General features: G+C 46.1%; 1 protein-coding gene across 1 annotated transcript in view; it reads right to left on the reverse strand.

The window, feature by feature from the left end:
- TOGARAM2 (TOG array regulator of axonemal microtubules 2) overlaps positions 1-21,644 on the reverse strand; it is a 48,300-nt gene that overhangs the window by 17,261 nt on the left and 9,395 nt on the right. The window contains exons 3-13 of the mRNA XM_051783579.1: positions 16,506-16,578; positions 12,682-13,047; positions 11,733-11,861; positions 10,697-10,978; positions 10,163-10,383; positions 8,561-8,718; positions 7,268-7,314; positions 5,010-5,291; positions 3,556-3,644; positions 2,491-2,638; positions 1,215-1,373 (exon numbers count right to left, since the gene is read on the reverse strand). Of these exons, the coding sequence (XP_051639539.1) occupies positions 1,215-1,373; positions 2,491-2,638; positions 3,556-3,644; positions 5,010-5,291; positions 7,268-7,314; positions 8,561-8,718; positions 10,163-10,383; positions 10,697-10,964 (1,372 nt within the window). The 5' untranslated portion in view covers positions 10,965-10,978; positions 11,733-11,861; positions 12,682-13,047; positions 16,506-16,578. The remainder of the gene's footprint in view (positions 1-1,214; positions 1,374-2,490; positions 2,639-3,555; positions 3,645-5,009; positions 5,292-7,267; positions 7,315-8,560; positions 8,719-10,162; positions 10,384-10,696; positions 10,979-11,732; positions 11,862-12,681; positions 13,048-16,505; positions 16,579-21,644) is intronic.

Below are 21,644 nucleotides of genomic sequence, written 5' to 3' on the forward strand. Positions count from 1 at the left end.
CACTCTCTTGATGATAAATTTACAAGGTAGAAGAAAATTCAGATGATAAACGCATTTCTTATGAAACCCATTTGCCATCAAAAGCACTGTCGATCAAAAATTTCATGTCTTGCACTCAAAAGCTCATTTTCTAAAGTGTAGATGAAAACATCTGAGCTGTCTAAAAGTATTGAGTATAAATATTGCACAGAATCTAGATGAACTGCTATAGACTCTGTAGGGGTTTTATGCTACCTTGCATGTTCTACAAAGTATGGAGGAACTGTAAAATCAAAAATATTCGGATGCGAGCTAATCCGGATGTCACTGATGTATCACTGTCACTGACATCAATGATGTCACTGCACAGGTATGCAGATATACATATCTATATTCAATATGAATGGAGGGCCATATCAGGCTAGTTATGGTCAATCCTGAAAACTGAAGTGGCGTCACTAGAAAAGAGCATTCAAAGTATCATTCCTATCCCCCTTTTACTTATCCACCCTGCTCAGGATCATAACATGAGGCAGGCTACCCACAAAGGAGAGACAAGAACTACTGTGGGCTATCTGCTGTATATTTATTGTAGGCAGCAAGCAGCCTGGGAGCACCAGGCAGCCTGTCCTGTATGTCATCTGCTACACACAGCCACTGTTTTTGGGTGGGGCGACAGGGGAAGAGCACTGCTTGTTCCCAGTTTCCTTTGCAGGCAGTGGGATGAAAGTGGATGGAAGCCATTTTGCACTTCTGGGTGCAACAGCACGATTGTATCAAGTCCCTGATTTCCATGCAGAGACAATCCTTGCTGTGATAGCAGAAAAGCTGGCTGGAGAGCCAGCACAGGCAGAGGACCAAGATGGTGTGTGGACAATTGATCACGGTGATACTCGGAGGGGCACAGTGAGCACAGCCTGCCAGACTGCACTGGAGCCCAGCTCTGCACTTACAACTGCCTCCTGGCACCAATGTTGTATTTTGGACTATCAATATGGGCAAAGGCCAGAACTTAAGCCTTTACCATTGCTTTATTCAGCTCAACTTTCCAATGGATCTCTAAGCACCAACTGCTCCAGCACCACCAAGCTGGAGTAAATCCAAAGTAGATTTGCTGCTAATTCTCAAGACAGTCTATGGACCCAAGATCCCAGCTGTGGCTGAGGAGAGAGGCAGTTTGTGCTCCTTGTGCAAGGAAAAAGCTTGTGCGTGGGGCAGCAGTGGAGCAGGCTTACCTGAGAAGTTGTGTGGGAAGCTGCTATCCATGTTGATGTTGGGTGTCTGGGGCATTAGGGGCACGTTGACCTGCTTCTTCAGTATTCGTGTCTTCAAGGCAGCAGCAGGCTTTCTGTGCACATTGAAAAGGGTCCCGTTGACAGGTGGTAGGCTAAAGCCTGCAGATACCAAACAGGACCTTGTAAGTGAAGAGTGCTGGACAGCATGGCTATGGGCTTGGAAAGGGCTAGAAAACTTTCTGGAGCTGGGTTACATCTCTTTGTTGTCCCAAACAACTTCAAGCATAACTATTGCATGCTAACACTGGACAGTGATCACATAATCACAGAATCATAGAATAGTTTGGGTTGGAAGGGACCTTTAAAGGCCACGTCGTCCAACTCCCCTGAGCAGGGACATCTTCAACTAGATCAGGTTTTTCAGAATATCTTCAATGATGGAGCAACAACAGCTTCTCTGGGCAAACTGTTCCAGAATTTCATCACCTTCACTGTAAAAAATTCCTTCCTAACATCTAGTCTGAATCCACCCTCTTTTAGTTTAAAACCGAATGCAGCGGCGCTTTCCCCAAGAAACAAGGAAAACTCAGCATGGTTTTCCCTTTGTTTTTCTGTTTCAGAGGCTGGATTGGGAAGTTACAAAAAAAAAAAAAAAAGAGCAGATAACCTTGCACGATGCCCTTGGGCTGAGTGCTGACTCTTCAAGTTCCCTGCTGCCGCGCTCAGGGCAGCACACGCGGCAGTGCAATCAGAGCCCGTCAGCTGTGATTAAGTCAGTAATGCTGCTTGCTCGTGGGGGTAAAACATAAGCACTGGCTCAGGGCTTGAGCACAGCTCTACGGTGAGAGCTCCTCGGCAGGGAGCGGTGCGAGCAGGATCTCTTGTGTTTTAATTAGAAGCAGTTTAATTTTGTTTCTTCCAGGTTGCACCTTGGTTGAAAAGCATTCTTTTGGACTCATCCACTCACCTTCTCTGGAGGCTGCTCACAACTAGAGAGTCTGAAGCCCCTGTGTAGTTTGCGTGACAGAGTTTTCTACTCTGAAAGACTTTATAGGTGAAGGTGGGAAGCTGATATTCTGTGGCAAGTCAGTGAGGGCCATAGGCAAGACACTTCATGCCTCTGTATTTTTCTTTGGAAAATGGAAATAAATCATATTCAAACTTCCACTCAGAAGCAAGTGTAACAGCCTTCCAATCTGATTTCATAGAGTTTTGCAACACTATGCAAAGAGAAAGCAGGTGATCAAAAAGGCTCACAACTATAGCAACCACTTACTTTCTTCAGCTGCATTCCTGGGGTCAACTCTCTGTGTAGGGAGCTGCAAGGACTTTTCCTTTTCTCTCTCTTTCTCCAAAAGCTCCATCTCTCTCATTTTTCTCTGTTGTATTTTCTTTTCAGCTGACTTGCATAATACAACACGGACCTAGTTGCGATGGAAATACATCTCAGACCATAAACAGAGATACACAAACCATACCCAACAGGAACACAGTGGTAGAGTGTCATAGTCTCTAAAGCAGCTCCATATACCTCCCAATAGTTTCAGAAGAATTTCTCCTGTCCTCACTTAGACAATTACACACAGTGAGGTGGAACACTTTATTGCCATAACCTTCCACTGGTCCAAGGTACTATTTGTGAATCTGTGTCGGGGTGCCCTGCTTGAACTGAGAAAGTCATAGGAGTGCTCCAAGGCATAGGAAAAGCTCACACTACTGGTGAACAGGCCGTGGCAGGAGAATAAAAACCATCTGCAATAACCGGCAATAAGAGTTGTTTCTTAACAATCATGGCCAGTAATTGCAGTTGTTTCTCACTTCTTTGGTTCTGAAGGACTCAGCTGCTCTCCAAGAACACAAGTCCACAAAAGGAGTCATGTGAAAATAAGTTGCAGAAACATTGGTCTTACTGAATTAAAAAAACTGACAATGAGAGGGCTATGAGATACAGCAAGAAGGTAACCAGGAAAAATCAAACTCTCCTGTTTTATTTTGCTTCTAATGTTGCTTACACTCAACATTAGAATCTTTCCTTCTCTGCTTCCAAGTGTGCATTTTGCACATGTTCACTGATGTAACTTGTCCTGCCATTCAAAACTTCTCTGAATTGGCCTTCACACATAGAGAGAATGCTTCTTGCACAGCCTTAGCACCATCTCCTAACCAGTGACACCTGCACCAGTAAAAATACTCAAGCAATTGCTCTGTAGCTGTCAAATGTGTTCCCAAGAGAATCCCCATCCCCCAGGAGAGGAAGATTATGATTTTCAGTGACATTTTGTGCTAAGCACTGAACACTCACTGAAAAGGAAGCCTGCTCATCCCTGTCCTTAGCCCTTACCCTTCCACTGCTGTCCTTCAAGTCGTCATCATTCACAAAGCGAGGACTCATGAAATGATCCATCTCCTTGGTCTGTCTCAGTGGGAGGCCTGTTAATAGAAGCAAAAGTCCATGTAAATGTCCAGCAGACTTCAAGCCACCAAAAACGTGACACTGGGGAACAAGGCAACCCAGGTTCCAGATTGCAGAGCTCTCATAATACACAGAGATTATGTATGAGAACAGCAAGGCACATATACCTATAACCTCTCCAAACAGATGGGGTACTGCCATATTGCACTGGCAGCTGAAATGACACTACTCTGTTGGCCATCAGACTCAAACCTACTGCATGATAAAGCCTCAGCCCTTGGCCTCTGGTGAGCAGCTGTGTTTGATAGAGAAGGGTGAAGAGATGCAGATTGTTCTTGCCAAATTGATTTTATCTGTTCCTATCCAGGCTGATTTTAGTAAACATCCTCTTTTTCCCAGTTACTAAAAGAACTCCTACGTTTTAATAGATGTATATATTTGTTGGAATATTTTAGAGGGCATTTAAAGAAAAGCTTAGGTCCACTAGAGTGTTACCCAAACCTGAATTGTGTTCTTGAAGCTAGATAATTCATTTTCCCCAAGAATTTTCACTCTAAATTATATGAGATCAGGCCACTTTCTACCAGCCTAAAGGCTGATTTTCTTAATGGAAATAGCACAGTGCAGCTCATTCCAAAATACTCTCCAACAGAGCTGTTCAACTCAGAAAATTAATCATTCCTTACAGAGCTTCACAGATGATAAAATCATGTGGTAGCCAAGCAGGAAAAAAAAGATTAACTTTCTGCAATCAAAATTTTTTGCACCCTGCAGAATGACCAGGTCAATAATGAAAGAGAGACAGATATGGGCTTTGAGGAAGGAGGGCTGTTCTGGATGGGAGGCAAGGGCTTGGAGGGTAAGAGCATCTGGGAAGTTGACAGGGAAACCACTGACTCCTTGGGATCACTGCAGTCAGTCAGGCCTGCAAAGTGGAGATACAAAGCATAATAGAGGCTGCTCTGCAAACCTAAAGCATCTGAAGCTACAGACTTCATTGGACAGATTTCTTGGAAACTTCTAAATAACTGCACAGGGAAACATGCTCATGCTGGCAGCCACCCCAAGCAGGCCAGTGGACAACTCTGACCCACTTCCACAGAGCTACCAGAGGAACATCCTGGACTCTGGGCTCCTGTTGGACAACAGGGAGCCCACAGACCTGTGCTTAACAAGGGTAAGTCACCTGCACATACACCCTCCTGCTCCTCTCCCTGCCCCACAGCTGTACACCCCTGGAGCTACATGGGGGATGACAGCAGGACAGGTTATTGCAGGGGGGCACGTGCAGGGGAGAACTGTTCGCTGGGAATGTGCACAGGCTCTCTAGGATGGGAAAAGACCCTTCCTCCCACCACAGAGAGGGACAGTTCCCGCCTTACCTCTTTGGGAGGCTACCAGATGCTCAGTCTTCCCCTTGTCCTGGCCAGGAGTGGTTCTGGGGGCAGTGCTGCTCACCTCCCTCTCTCGGGGGTCCTGGGTCAAGGCCCCGTGAGCGAGGTGGGAGCGGTGACCTCCATTGCCAGTGCCGAGGTTCCACACACCAGCCTTGCAGCCAAATGGGGGAATGAGGGTACTTGGGTGTGGAGGTTTCTCAGGTCCTTCCCCACACCATGAATCTGTTGTCCTCTTCATCTGTTTTTTTGACATGGACTGAGAAGAAGCTGCAGACCAGGTAAAAGGGAGGAAGTGAGTTAGTTGGCCTCACTCCTTTACAACGAACACACCTAATGGGTAAGGCATTTAAGGGTTTTTTTAATCATTCATTTCAGAAGATCAGTTTTTATTTCTCACGAAACTGGCATCAGTTTAATTCCTTTTAACAGAACTGAACTAGCAAGCCAGGAGAAAGATTCTACTAATTTGCTTATGTGTTGCTATTTGCCCATCCACGATTACAGGATCTCTTTCCTTCCAAACAGTAGGCAACGCACAATGGTCTCTAGAATTTGACACTGTCTAGGAAGTAGATGCTTTCCAAAGCTAGTGTTTAAGTCCTTTGTTTCTGTAATTCCCATTGAATTTTGGGCTGGGTTTTGTTGGGGCTTTTTATTTCTCTTCACAACAAAAGAAGTACTAGGACACAAACCATATCACCAGGTATTCTAATGAAAGGAAGCTTTGCACTCTGCACTAGATGTCCCCAGTATTCAATGGGCCTATATCTGTAGGGTGCAAATTGGCCACCCAAACATTGTACTTTTGTTCTGCTTCATTGTTAGAGGGACTTATTCCCTGCTTCCTTTACTGGAAAGACTCACAAACCCATGATAAACATGATCTGCCTCAAAGAATTTGTGATCTTGGCTTTTCCTGAAAATTCAAAATTTCTTAATAGAAATAGCACAGGGCAGCTCCTTCTGAAATACTCTCCAACAGAGCTGTTAAAACTCAGAGAACTAATCATTCTTTACATGGCTTCACAGATGATAAAATCATGTGGCAGCCAAACCATAAAAGAGGAATAACTTCCTTAAATCAGGATTTTTTTTCCCTGTGGAATGGTCAGGTCAATAATAAAAGAGAGACAGATAAGGTTTAACGATATAGCTCATTTCTAGTCCAGAATGTATCCTGCAAAAATGTCACCTTACTTACTCAGCAACACTTCTCCCTAGTTGCATTCAGTATTCTAGCTGCATATCAGCAATAAAGGAATCATTCTGAAGGGACATGCCCATTATTGGCAGAACTAACACTGAGCCGAGGGACCAGTGGATCTTATCCCTTTTTCTGCATCAGCAAAATTATTTGTTCAATTCTCCTCTCTCCTATCACTATAAACCATCAGGAGGCAAAAGGACAGCAACGGTGTCGTTGAGGTTTTCAACTTGAAAGTATTGGCTGACACAGATGCACCAGACACTGCATTCTGTCTTGTAGAATTCTTATTCCTAGTGATAAGGCAATGCAGGGAGGGGAGGGCAAGCCATAAGGCATCTCCTAGCCCAGCCTCACTTTGCAATGCTGCCACAGGCAGATAGGGCAGGGAAAAAGATTTGTAATCATGAACCTGGTATATGTGGTTTGAGGTAAATGAGTTGCACAAAGGAAACCTCAGCATTTAATTTAGGTTTGTGCTTTAAGAGGATGAAAAACTCAGATCCTGCATAGGCCGGATCCTTTTTTAAGTCTCTTTCTCTGTAAATGGAAAATTTACAAGGTCTTTCTATCACAGGAGATTTCACTATTTCTCCCAGTGCAAAAACAGGCAATGTTGATGAATCTACTTCAGTTCTCAAAGGATTCGGCTCAGGATCTGCCCCAAGGGAAAGTTTTCTCCTTCAAGTGTATGAGGAAGGAGTGGGAACATTTCTCATTTCATGCTAAATGCCTTTTTCTCTAATAATTGTGACATTAGAAACTGTGCAGGGAGATAAAAGGTATGCACACAATGTAGAGGAATGTTTTCTTTTTCTGATGTGCATTTCCAGGGCCCCAAGATACCCCTCCAGCTCCTGCCATTCTACACTTCAGTCTGGAATAATTTTCACTGCATCACCAGAGCACATTTCCCAGTGACTGGGTTCTGGGGGAGTCGTCTGAGCCCATCAAGGAGCTGAAAAAAGTTACAGGATAGTTTTCAAGCAAACTTTCAGATTCCCATGGTCATTTTAGGACAGACATGCCCTGTACCTACCTAGATATTTAGAGTTCTTCTCTTCATTTCTGCTGATTGATCTTAGCCTTGAGAAAATTGAGGATAAAAGAACATATGAGGAGATAAAATGAGAAGGTGGGGGAATGGGCGTAACATTAAAGGACACAGACTTTCTCAGCATGGTCATTCTGATGAAGGAGAAAATGCAACACATAAAACCAACAATACACAAAGCTGATTAATTGTCATTAACCTTTCAGTTGCTGGAGTCAGACAGAGCTCATCAAGCCCCAGTTGAAACACTGGAGCCATTCTTCAGTCTGTGTCATAACTATCCAATTCTGCTGTCTCTCCTTTTGGAGTTAAGTGGCTCTTACTGGTATGTACAGCCTCTCTGAACCAGTAAAAGATGTTAAGGCAGTCATAAGTCTGTATTGAGGGCAGCTACTTTTGTACTGCTGCAGAAGCTTAACTTTGCCTGGTCATGCCTTAAACTGATGACAGCATCTTGCTACACACTGTAATACCAGTGCTGTCTCCCGAGGATAATATTACACCTCCTTGCTCTTTCAAGAAGAAAAAGGGTTTTTCCAACTCAGTTGGCAGGTAAGTATATTCAGATTGCACTTTAAAAGCCATACTGAAGCTTTTAAATTGGACTGATATTTCCGTGACTCGTTATTTATTGTTATAACTAGGATAAGGTTGACAGCTAGATTTCCTCATGCATACCCAAGAAAATATCTTTCCATCAGTTACAGTCCTATAACTGTTCTCTAACACCTTGCCCTCTTTGATCTTAAAACCTTATGTAAATATTAAACATCTACAGGATTATACATCCATAAACCAAAATTTATCTGGCTCTCATCTCACAGTGGAGGCCCAGACACAGAGAAGTTATGACTGACATTTACAGAAGCAGCATCTGAATTTGCAGACAGCTCTACAATAGCCAGTATTTGCCCTAAAATATTCTTGCAGAAACTGACAGTCAAAGATCACACACAAAACCAAGTGCTGCATTCAGATCCATGCAATACAGTTCCCAAACGACACTGCAAAGATTATAGAGGGAATCGGTAGCTGAGTCTAACAGAGGACCTGTTTTAAGGTCCTCTTAAGTCCTGCCTCCTCTTTCCCACCATCACCTCTGCTCTTAGAGTGTATGGTGTTGGTTTTGACATAGTGCTGAATCATTATAGACAGGCAAAATGGTGAATACACAAAGGTTTGCGTAAATACATTGGAGAGCTGACTGTGGAAAAAAACCTCACGAGATGAAAAGTGCAAGGTGAACAACATATTGGAGCAGCAGACACCTTGGCTTACCTCATGTCCTGGGCCTCTTGGTGCTGAGAGCTTGGGAGAGACACTGCAGCACTGCCAAGAGGTGGACTTACTGACTTAGGTATAGGAGGGATCAAAGACGGTCCCAATGGCCCTTTCTTCATATCCCCACCACTGCAATGCACAGGCAGCAGGGAAGCCTGGAAACAGTAGAACACAGTGCTCAGCTCAAGCACCCAGCCCTTCCCCTTTGATGTCACAAGAAGTTTAGCCATGCTTTCAGCTAGGACTTGGCAGGAAAAGAAAAGTCAAACTGATGGAGCAGTTTGGCCCAGGATGGGCAATGGAAAGGGAAGTGGTGAGGGAGAGACTCTGTCTCAAATTTGCCAGCTCTCTTCCCTCACTCGCTTCTCTGGCATTACCATCTGCATTACCATCTGGCATCCACATGCTTGGCATAAAGATATTCTGAGGTGCCACTGCCTCTCTTGGCCTTTTGGATGGTATGGGAATGGATTTAGGTCACTATCCTCTCACTGTCCCTAAAGCACCTACCAGCTATTGCTGATCTCCTGCCAAGTCCCCATAAAATCATTCTGCACAATGTCAAAAACTGCTTTTCTCAAGCCTGTAATGTTTTCTGCTTCTGCCCTTCCCCTACAGCCCCCCACCAGCCTTTCATCCCAGATGCTAACGTGCTCTCTGCATGCTCAGTGCTCTCCAGATCCCACACAATTCATCTTCACAGGTTCGCTGTCATTTATTAAGTTCAGCAGAGCTCCTTGCCCTGCTGCTCTGTGTAAGGTCTCTGCCTGCTCTAGTTGCTTCAGGCCCCCCACACCATGGCTAGGAAGGAGGGTGGAGGGAGCAGGGGCAGATGCACACCCTTCCTTAGTATCCCATCATTTTTGGCAGAGCTAAAGAGCCAAACTGGGACCTGGTCAAACTTCAGTGAAATGATCAGCTAATGTCAGGGATACATTTGGCCCTTTATCAGCAAGGTTGAAATCAAGTACACAAGGCTTTTTATTGGTTATTCTCTTTAAAAAAGCTGCTGTTCACCTGCTTTCTCCTGCACACCACACCAAATCCAAAATAACTGAAGCTCCTGTCCCTCTTGCAAAGGGATCCCCAGTCATGTGGATGGGGTTTGGACTGCACTCCCCATGGCCACCTGCCATCACTTACCTCTGGACAGACCCATGGCAGAGGACAAAGCTGCACAGAAGCTGATGAAGTCTAGAAATATTATTAGAGACAACTGTGCAGAAAGCCATGGCTGTACAACTCAAAAGCTGAGGCAACCTAGAATTGAGTTTGCAGGACTGCCTGCTCCAGCAAATATTTTTTCCATCAAAACCAGACAGAGCTGATATAAAACACCACTAAGACACTGGAGTGTCTGGAACTGTAACCACAACATATTGGTATCGATAGCAATATCTATTGATACAAGTCAATGCAGGGGACGAACTCTGCAGCACACACACTGCAAAGACAGCCTGAAGTGTGATGTCCCTCTGAGCTCTTCTGTGGCTCAGCTGCTTCCATTGACTTACACCACAGGGAAAGAAGACCTCAGAACTCTGCCTACATGGCATAAACTGAAAATTGACCACACAGGATTTGGCTTGTTTTCCTTACCTGGCATTCTCTTTCCTCTGTTATCACCTCCTTGTTACTACTCTCACTGTCATCACAGCCTGGGCCATTTTCCCCATGCTCCTGCTCTCTGTTGCACATCTTGCTGGGCTCCAAGGAAGGAGGGCTGTTCTGGATGGGAGGCAAGGGCTTGGAGGGTAAGAGCATCTGGGAAGTTGACAGGGAAACCACTGACTCCTTGGGATCACTGCAGTCAGTCAGGCCTGCAAAGTGGAGACATAAAGCATAACAGAGGCTGCTCTGCAAACCTAAAGCATCTGAAGTTACAGACTTCATTGGACAGATTTCTTGGAAACTTCTAAATAACTGCACAGGGAAACATGTTCACGCTGGCAGCCACCCCAAGCAGGCCAGTGGACAACTCTGACCCACTTCCACAGAGGAACAACCTGGCAGGACAGGTTACTGCAGGGGGGCACGTGCAGGGGAGAACTGTTCACTGGGAATGTGCACGGGCTCTCTAGGATGGCAAAAGACCCTTCCTCCCACCACAGAGAGGGACAGTTCCCGCCTTACCTCTTTGTGAGGCTACCAGATGCTCAGTCTTCCCCTTGTCCTGGCCAGGAGTGGTTCTGGGGGCAGTGCTGCTCACCTCCCTCTCTCGGGGGTCCTGGGTCAAGGCCCCGTGAGCGAGGTGGGAGCGGTGACCTCCATTGCCAGTGCCGAGGTTCCACACACCAGCCTTGCAGCCAAACAGGGGAGCGAGGGCACTTGGGTATGGAGGTTTCCCAGGTCTTGCCACACACCATAAACCCCTTCGCTTCTTCATCGGGGTTTTTAACATGGACTGAGAAGAGGCTGCAGAGCAGGTAAAAGGGAGGAAGTGAGCTGACCTCACACCTTTACAATCAACCCATCTAATGGGTGAGACATTCAAGGGTTTTTTTGATCACTTAGGAGATCAGCTTGTTTCTAGTTTTTCATGCAACTAGCATCAGTTTAATTCCTCTGAACAGACCTGAGCTAGCAAGCCAGGAGAGGAGATGGAAGGCTCCACTGGTAAGAGGGGGAAAAAGATTCCCATTTGAGACTTGGCCTCTGTGAAGGCTACCAGTAAATACCTACAGGGTGCTACTGCTATTTCTGGAAACCAGAAAGACATCTCAGCAAGCAGGCAGACCTTGCTGGTGTTTTTACAGCACCATACCATCTTCAAGGTGTGGTATGATGAGCAAGCAGAAGAAGAACAGGAAATTTACCTATAGCGAGACCGGACAATGATAGCAAAGACAGAAACAGACCTTACATATCATTACCATGTCCCATTTGTGGCCAGCTGAGCCACAGTCCCTGTCCTGGCTGGCGGTACTAGTGATTTGGCTACTGTTGAAAAGGAGAAAGCATAATGAACTAATGATAGAAAGATGTGATGCCATGTGTATGCCTGGAGGATCATCCTGTGGCTGTCAGCCACCTACTCTGACACAGAGCCAGCACTGACATCCACGGACCATTTCTCCCTGAAATCTGGTGGGTTTGGGGTTTTTGGGCTTTTTTTTTTTTTCACTTGGCTGAGGCCACCACTGCATGCTCAGCTCCTTTCTATCCTCACCTTCAGTGGTCCGTCCGTTGCCACCAAACCGTATGTTCGGACCGAGGCTTCCGCCCTGCAGAGCTCTGTGCCTGCGTCTGGGTTTGGGAACGCTCCCAGCGGAGGCAGCAACGGGGGCTTGGCACCTAGCTTTAAAATAAGGACAGGACGGGTGACTCCAGCTCCCGGCAGCGGACAGGGAGGGGCCAAGCCAGGCACGTCTCCTCCCGCCATGGTCCGTGCCCCCCTCACCTGCACACCCTCTGCGCGGGGCTGCCCCTGTGACGCCCCCGCGTTCCGTCCCGCGGGCCGCGCAACGTTCTGTCATTTGCATACCCGCGGAATCCCCAGCGCGTCCCGCCCCCATCCCACCCCCATTCTATCCCCTTCGATCCCCATCCCACCCCCTACCCCGTCCCCAACGCGACCCCCTTCCCAAGGGCAGGCAGCCCTGCGCCTCGCCAGGCAGGGCTCGGGAGTTTGACACTGTCCAGGAAGCAGACGCTTCCCAAAGCTAGTTTTCCAGCCCTTTGCTTCTGTAATTCTCACTCACGTCTGGGTTGGGTTTTGTCAGGTTTGTGGGGGGGTTTGGGTTTTTGTTTGGTTGGTTGGTTTTGGTTTTGTTGGTTTTGTTTTGGTTTTTTTTTTTATTATTTCTCTTAACTGCAAAGGAAGTGCTGGGAAACGAGCAGGTGTTATAGTTAAAAGAGGCTTTGCACTCTGCATTTGATGTCCCCAGTATTCAGTGGGCCTATATGATTAATGTATCTGTAGGGTGCAAACTGGCCATCCAAATGTTCTCCTTCATTGTGACACGGATTTATTCCCTGTTTTCTTTACTGCAGAGGCACCCAAACACAACATAAACATGATCCGCATCAAAAAATTTCTGATCTTGGCTGTTCCTGAAAATTCCCTTGTCCTGGCCAATCTCTTCCCTATTCCCCAGCCTCCAAGACTGGGCTCTCACTTGCATGGCCTCAAGAATAGCTGCTGCTGCACTTGCCAGCATCTCCCAGGTCTCGCGATCAACACTTTGAATGCAGCTTTTGTGCATGCTCTGTCTCCCTGAGCCCAGCAGTATTCCTGGGCATCGGCACCATCGCTGCAGGCAAATGTCCTCCAGGCAGAGGCTGCAGGAAAGAGATTGCAAGAAGTCCTGGCTGAAGAAGTCTCCATTCTGCTGCAGCCCTCTATCTGCGGCGAAATCACCTTGTGCTGCCATGGCGGGGGCAGAGGGGGTGACGGGCTCTTTGCAGATGAGAGTCTACTCGAGGTGCTGCTGGTCACTGGGCCTGACACAGCTGCCGGTGCGTTTCCCTGCAGCATCAGGAGCCTACATGGAAAAACAACACTGCTAGTGCAAGTGACAGCCACCAATCCCTGGCATGGCCCTGCCTACAGGGGGTCCTGATACCAAACTGCTCGAGTCAGGTGGTGTTAGAGCAACATAAAGAGATGTTCAAGCTATGCGTTTTCCACATTCTGTCAAAATAATGGCCATAAAGTCCAAATGCTGGAGGAAGGCTGCTGTCAGCAGCATGGGGGAAGAATATCTCTACCCCAGCAGCTGCTTTCCCCATGGCTGTTTGGGCATGGCAGCAGAGGCCAGCCTCTCACCGTGCCCACTTGCTGTTGGACGTGGCACAGTGCCTCAGAGTTGTTCCCACTGAACTCAGGGCTGCCACTGCAGCAGGAGCACCACTCCATACATTTGATAACAATGAGCTGTAATATCATACAGGACTTGCCCCAAAAGCTACCAAAAAAAAAAAAAAAAAAAAGGGTTAGAATAGTTTGTTCCTTTTCAATACAGACATATCTGGATTTAAGCAGGAGCACTGGGCTAATGATACTGGAGACTGGTGTGTAACCCCTACCTCTAGCACTTCCCACTAGTTTGCAAGATTTTTTACTGTTGAAAGGCATAGATAAGATTTTACAACACAGCTATGAGTAATTCTGAGCCACAACTCAAGCCACAAGACAAATACTTCCAAATCTGCCACCCACTGGGGAAGGAAGGAGAAAAGCAGTTGAAACAAGTGCTGTTGTAGATAAATTGCCTGCATTTATCATGTTGTTGAGGTACCTGTAGCACTTGCAGCACCTCAGAAAGCCTGAAACTACAGCACAACTCATAACTATGGATGCCAGCACCCAGAAACTTTCTACCGTGCTCACATCAGCAAGCACATATCCCAAAGGACTACTGGAGCTGTAGACAGTGCTATAGCATGCAAGGTGTATGAGGGCAAAGAAAGTTTGTGCTTAGCCCTTCAGGTTAGTGCTACAGCAAAATGTGACAATGTTCAGCTTCTCTTTGCTGGTTTGGTTGCTTTCTCTTCAAAACTGCTTCTGACAGAGACTTCAGTTGCCATACTGGGCTTCCTTAAACATATTAGCCCATTTCTTATGGCCTAAGTAAGAGGTAAGAGGGGATTTTACAGAGTATATTTTAGGACAGGAGGTCAGGATGGCAAGGCAGCAGTAAAATCCCTGTAGATGTGAGTTCTGAAGGATGCCAAACAGAACCACTTTTGAAAATCCACTCATAGGTGCCTCTAAGCTCTGCAAACACAATGACTACCACATGGCAGCTGATTGAGGCTGAAAGAATCAATCACAGACACAGTTCAGTGTAATTATTACAAAAGGAAAAACGCCTCTGCACTCAATGGAAAAGGGAAAGGCAGATCTCTTTAAACGTGTTCCGTAAGTTTAAAACAAATAACAGAGAATGCCTGTACAAGGCCTTAGGTACCCTACTAATAATCCTGACAATTAAACTTACAATCAGATAAAATGGTATCCTTAAACAAATTTCAATGGAAATTGTTCATATTACAGCAAGGCCTTGTAATGTTCTACCCCCCACTCAAGTGATTTAATTCAGCTCAAAAGCTGTCAAAGTGTTCATCTGGAGCAAAGGTAGTGTTTGCAGAAAGGCTGAAGTCAGCTGAGAGAGTTAACCCACTTCTGGCTTTCATCTTTTTTATTAGCTTAGATAAATCACAGAATATCAAGTTGGAAGAGGACCTCAAGGATCCTCTAGTCTAAACTTTCTTGTCAAAAGCACCTAAATTCACAGACATAGCTTAAGGTCAAGGACTGAAAGTGCTTAGAGGGCTTATAGAGTCTGATTCCCATTACTTTCAAGGGAAGGCAGGCACTAAATACCTTAAAAACACAAACATAGGTCTATTTAAGTCTGTATACTTGAAAACAAGGACTCTTCCTACGCTCCAGTACCCTCTTGCCCAACCTGGTGTCATCTGCAAACTGACTGAGGGTGCCCTTGGTCCCCTCATCCAGACCGTTAATAAAGATGTTAAATATGACTGACCCAAACTAGCCCTGGGGAACACCATTTGTGACCAGCTGCCAGCTGGATTTAACTCCATTCATTACCACCACTCTCTGGGCCTGTCCTTCCAGACAGGTTTTTACCCAGGGGAGAGTGTGCACATCCAAGCCATGAGCAGCCAGATTCTCTGGGAGAGTGCTGTGGGAAATGGTGTCAAAGGCTTTACTAAAGTTTGGGTAGACAACATCCTCAGCCTTTCTCTCATCCACTGAGAGGGTCTCCTTATGATAGAAGGAGATCAGGTTGGTCAAGCAGGACCTGCCTACTCATGTGGGCTGAGTCTGATGCCCTACTTGTCCTGCACACGCTGTGTGATGGCACTCAAGGTGATCTGCTCCATGACCTTCCCTGGCACTGAGGTCAGGCTGACAGACCTGTAGTTCCTCAAATCCTCCTTCTGACCCTTCTTGTAGATGGGAGTCACAGCTGCTAACTTCCAGTCACCTGGAACCTCCCCAGTTAACCAGGACTGATGATAAATGATTGAAAGCGGCTTGATGACCTCTTCTGCCAGCTCCCTCAGTACCCTTGGATGGATCCCATCTGGCCTCATTGACTTGTATGTGTCTAAGTGGTATAGAAGGTCACTGACCATTTCCCCTTGAATTATTCCCCTTTCTTCTGCTCCTCATCCCTGTTTTCCAGCTCAGGGGCCCAGGTATCTGGAGGACAACTGGTCTTACTTTTAAAGACTGAGGCAAAGAAGGCATTAAGTATCCCAGTCTTTTCCTCATCTTTTGTCCTATATTTCCTTCCACATCCAATAAAGGATGGAGATTCTCCTTTGCCCTCCTTTTGTTGCTGGTATATTTACACAAATATTTTTATTGGTTTTTACAAGTTTCTACAAAGAAATTCTTTACTGTGTAGGTGGTGAGGCACTGGAACAGGTTGCCCAGAGAAGTTGCAGATGCCCCATCCCTGGAAGGGTTCAAGGCCAGGTTGTATGGGGCCCTGAGCAACCTGGTCTAGTGGGAGGTGTCCCTGCCAACAGCCAGGGGGTTGGAACTGGATAATCTTTAAGGTCCCTTCCAACCCAAGCTGTTCTATGATTCTGTGATTTCACTCCAGTAGCCAGATAAAACTTGGGCTTTGTCCCTTCTAATTTTACCCCTAGATAACCTCACAAAATCCTCATAGTTGTGAATTGCCTGTGCCTTTTTCCAAAGATGATGAACTCTCACTTTTCCCTGTGTTCCAGTCAAAGCTCTCTGTGGGACTAGTACATAAAGCAGGGATTCAGGTATGTTTTCCTAGGGTTCATTGCATAGGAATAATATCTAAGAAGCACATCAGTGGCAATTTTGTCTGGTTAAAATCACCCCCTAAATGAATCTGACCATGCCCCATTGCTTAAGGTATTAAAAATGCCCAAGAGAAAGTGTGTCCTGTAGCCAGGATAGAAGCTGCCTCTGCCATGGACTTACCCATAACACAAAGCCAGGCTTCTCCACAGCTCAGTCTTGTTCCTCGGCAAGGCTGTTCTACCAAACTAGCATGCTGTGAAGTGTAACCAGAAAGGGCATTACTTATGGCACTACCTTTGTGTTCCCCAAAGGCTTAATTGCCAAAATTCAGGACATAGATCCCTATTTAAGGCCAGGTACGCGATATGGAAAATCCCGAATGTAAAGCCACCCCTTTCTCCCTTGCACTGAAACCACTGCAACTGGAATGATACCAGCAAAGCAACGTGCCTGCAGCCTGGGGGAGCTCTGGGTGTGCAGGATTCATCTTCTGCCACTGCTGTTGGAGCATGAAAAACAAGCTGGTGCCATTCTCAGTACCGTGGAGACCAGTGGCAGTCATTCACTGCTGAGTGAAAAAAGGTGTTACAAAATGACTTTCTGAAGAGGGAAAACGAACACAGCTGCATTTTAACAGCTCCAGGCCCTGGTGATGTTTCACCAGACAGTAACTACATTCCTTGTCATCCTTCTGCTGAGTTAATCAAAAGGAAATGCATCCTCTGGAATTTTCAGCTTCTCGGGATCATTAGCACCCAGTAAATGAAAACAGAGACAATTTAATGCTACCATTACTTTCTTTCCCAACCAACAAGCTGTCTTCCCAGTGCAGTAAAAGTACAGTATCATTATGTGAAACGTGCTGATGCCAACAACCCTACAGAGCCCCTCAGTATTGGAGCTACTGTGGAGGTTGAACCCAGTATCTCACCAAAGGCTTGTTGGGAGAGTAAAATTAAATTGGAGTGATGACAGTTGTTTGGGGCTTTTTTGACCACCTTACGGGGTCATAATGCACCTGTGGCATAAAGGTTTTATACAGAGTAAAAAGCCATCTCCCTATGGAACTGGGCAGTTTTCCCAGGCCGGCGGGAGAATCACAATGCAGATCCTTGTGCTACTAATTGCATCTCTCCCCACTTTCCCAAGTTCTTGGTGTCAAAGTCGCTTAGGTTAGACACACAGCTTACAAGAAGTGCTCCTGTATTTTTCTGCACAAAGAATACAAGTGAGATTACACATCCAAAACCAATTTTCTCTTACAGCTGAATTTACTGTTTTGAGGAGTTTCTGAAGCAGCAAAACTTGCTTCCTCAAATATTTACCGTGCATGGCAAGGAGTACAGATAAACGATGTAATGTTAAAAGCATCGCCCACACAATGCTCTTATTACAAGTTCTGCCTCAGCTTTTATATGGAAAATCTGAAAGGTTCAATGCCCCTATCAAAAGCTCCTGCAATGGCTGTTCTTCAGCAGAGCAGGGTTGCTCAGCTGTGAAACAAGAGTTACCACAAGCAGCAGCGTACCCAGGGCAGCAAATGAAAAGTTAGGAATAAGCTGATCTGAATGCCAAACCTCACTATCTCCTTCAAAAAGCACTTGAACAACTCCTCATTCCAGATCTAATGAGTTGTAGTGCTGGACACCACAGTTATTTGATTACTGAACACAGCTTTGCTCCCCCTGAGTGCTGTGATGGTTTCTGTTGGAGCTGTGGGCCAGAGACAATGAGGAGAGAAGAAGCCAAGTACACTGACACACCTTTGCCTCGAGCATAACCCAGCCTTGACCAAAAGCACTGAAAGGTTTCCCGTTTGGCCCATGTCTTGCAATATTAGGTCAGCTCTTTGTTGACTCATGTTGGTTTGTTGTAAAAGAATTTTCCTTAGGAATGTCAGGCTTGTCTTCCTCAGTACCTTCCTCTCAGCAGCCTTGGGGAGAGTGCTCTCCCACCCCATACTGCTGTGTGAAGCCATCCTAGAGGGCTACTAAAATATGATCCCTGGCCAGTAGTTTTCTCCTGCCAGAGCCCTGCATATTGTTCCATACATCTTTCATAAAGGCCCAAGCCAACTCCAAGCATTCTAAGTACAGCAGGTTTTCACAAACAGCTGCAGAAATCCAAGATAATTCCAAGTGAGCATCCTAATGGTTTCGTCCTATTCCTGACAGGAAAATTCTCAATGATCTGAAGCAATTTCATTCAGATGCAACATAGGATATGACTTTTGTATTGAAATTTTTCATGATGAGTAACAAGCATGGGGAGCATGAGGCTGATATGCAAAAGCAGGAGCATATCCTATAAAATGACCAGTTTAATTGTTCATTTTATTCCTCTTTTATCTCTTCCACTCAAGTCCCAGTACTGTTCTTAGAGCTGTAGGAACCTTGAAATACAACAGTTCCCACTGCTCAGAATTTATTGCCCAGTCTTCACAGTATTTAAGCACCTCTATCTTTTTCAGGGCCTAGGTCCACCATTCAGGCATCACTGAAATATTTAAAGCCTCCATTCACCTAACCTACAAGGTATCACATAACTCCACAGGCATTTAAGTCCCTAGAGTGCCTAAGTGTTCACAGGCTGATGCCTGCAGAGGCTGTCTTGCACCTGACTGGATGCTGAGAGCCCCACACCATGGTGCCCAGAGGACCCAATGCAGGACAAACACCTATTTTCCAATACCTGCCAGCTGGCAGCATCTGCCCTGGGTGAGCCAGAAGCCACCAAGAGGTAAAGGAGTAATAGGCTGTCCCTGCAGCAAACTGAAATGCTTACAGGAAGGAAGACAAAAAAGAGCCTCCAGATGTGAACGTGCCACGCATTGGAGCAGGCTGACAAAACCTTCTGATGGTTTGGCTCACTGACCTGACAGAAAACAACACATATTTCCCAAATGCCATCAATTCCATTGTCCAAAAGTGAACAAAGCCAAAGAAAGGAATGAAAAGTGGAAGTCTGCAGAAGCAGGGCTAACTCTGATGCCAATTCATTGCCTGGCCTGCAGAGAAATATAAATCTTAGGGTCAGAAAAATGTTTAGGACCTCTACAGGCCACAGATTTTGAGTAAGTGAGCTTTAGTTTCTTACAGGGCACTATCTCCCACTGAAAATGCAAATGATGATTGGAAGCTTTGCAAAGCTTTCAAAGGCCCTGGGGTGACAGATAATCCAGAAATATGAGCAGCTACCACTGTCATTACAGCAGCAGTCTCTGCAGCAGAGCCCCAGCTTGCTAAATTGTTTGGGGTGGGGGAGTATGGATATTGCCAGGAAGAAAGAGGAAGAAAAATAAGTAAAGCAAAAGCACTCTCTCCAGAGAGAGACAGAAACAGAGGGGGAAAGGAACCTGCAAACAACTCTGTTAATGAGCAGAGTCCCTGCATCTCAATCCTTCAGAGAGTTTGGTTTGTCCTCCCTCTGCTGTTGTGGTAGGCTGGCATCTCCACACCACAAAAAAAATACAAGGTGTGTTAGAGTGCAGATCTTCCCTCCTTACCCTACTACATCTTTCCCAGATCAAATTTTCAGCGATTCATACTGTTAGTAATAAACCATTTGAAAACAGAGGCTAACCTGCAGGCAAGTTTCTTCATCAGAATGAGAGCACTTTGAGACTAGGCATTTATGTATCAAGAAACCTGTAAGCTCACTAAAGTTAGCTTCTTCTCCCCTTTCTTGGAGTAAAATAATTCCACTTGTCCCCTACATCCTTTGGAGTGAGGCGCCAATGTTAAGTTTAGTGAAACACAGTAGTTTAAACCACTGGCAAGAGCAGACTTCACTATCCTGCAGGGATTAGCCCAGGAGCCAAATAACACTGATCTAAATCCCAGCAGAGGCCAATACAGAAACTTGATTTGGGTTAGGACTTCATTGGTGCTACCTGGAAAATAACTGTGTGAGCCTGAGAAGGACAAAGGTGGAATTTTTATTTTTGCTTTTTGGTTCCATTCAGAGCAAGGGACTTTGAGCAGGAGGTGAGCTGGAACTTACCCGTTTGCCCTCACACAGCAGCAAAGGGAGCCTTGGGAGCCCAAGGGCTGTACCTGAGCTGAGGTAGGAGCCCTTGTTCTGCCTCCCATGGTGTGGCAGAAGCCAGGCTGTTGCTCTTCTTATGAAAAGAAGCTTCCCTGCCAATAAGCAACCCTGTGTGCTCTGCAGTTCCTGCCTGTCCTCCTCTCCCCTCCTTCCATCCACCACCCTAAGCACCGATCTTCTTCCACGCCTCTGAGGGCTGTGTCTCTTTTAATGACACCTAAACTCCCAGGCACACAGCTGGAGTCACGCAGCAGAAGCTTCCCTCCTATGGCTTTAAAGACTTTTTGAAAAGAGAAAGATAAAAGGAAGAATCATCAAATCTTTCTCCCAGGTTTTATTGCTTTCTGGGAGAGATGTTCGCATCAAGAAACCTCCACGAGAGCACAGCAAAAGCAATCCCAATGCCTGGCTCTTGCCAGCCCCTGCCAGAGCACCACCTTGCTGAGAAAGCAACAGCACACAAGACAGGGCTGTCCACCAACCTCCTTCATGCATGTCCTTCACTTTGGAAATCCAGCTCCACGTTGCTAAGCTTGTAATCCCTCCAGGAGCTATAAAGCAGGTTGCCTCCCACGAGGGAGCAAGGAATTCTTCTGCTCCAGACTCTGTGCTTCCCAAACTGGAAGCAGGGATAGACATTTGTCAAGCCAGACCCCTTCTTCAGCAGGACAGCAGGCTCCCCCTTCCAGGTGTTTGAGCTCTGCAGGTGAACAGTGTCAAGTACCAGGAATAAACAAGGCTGCATAGCAACAACTTCTCTGAAGAAATCTTGAGATGCAAGGAATATCTTGTGCTGCAGCCACAAGCACCCGAGGGACCTCAACAGAACCCAGACCTTCAGTCAGGGGCACACACCAAACGGTGACACACTCCCAGTCCCCCTCACTGCCTGCTTGTGGTCCCTGTGCAAGGATCATCCTAAAGCTTCCCACAGTGTGCAAGCAAACAGCAAAGTGTGCATCTGCTGGAAACTGAGAAAAGGGAGGGGGAGGCTTCCACCCTCTTCACTGCAATATTTGATAACATCTCTGAAAGGTAAATTGTTCCAGTGTGAGCTTGGATCCCCCCTCGGTTAGATCAGTGTAAATTCATACCAGCCCTACAGAAAGCACCACATTCAGGCAAGATTAGGAAAAGAGGAGAACTAATTCCTCCAACATGGCATGGCCACAGTCTCTGTGATCTCCACTAAATGCTGCCAAACTGTAATTTTCTACCACCCCCATTACAAATATTTTATGCCTCTCCCCTGTGCTGTGGATAATTGTGCAA

The sequence above is a fragment of the Manacus candei genome, unplaced genomic scaffold (assembly GCF_025592945.1).
Source record: "Manacus candei isolate 608988 ecotype Guabito, Panama unplaced genomic scaffold, ASM2559294v1 h1tg000017l, whole genome shotgun sequence".
Lineage (NCBI taxonomy): Eukaryota > Metazoa > Chordata > Aves > Passeriformes > Pipridae > Manacus > Manacus candei.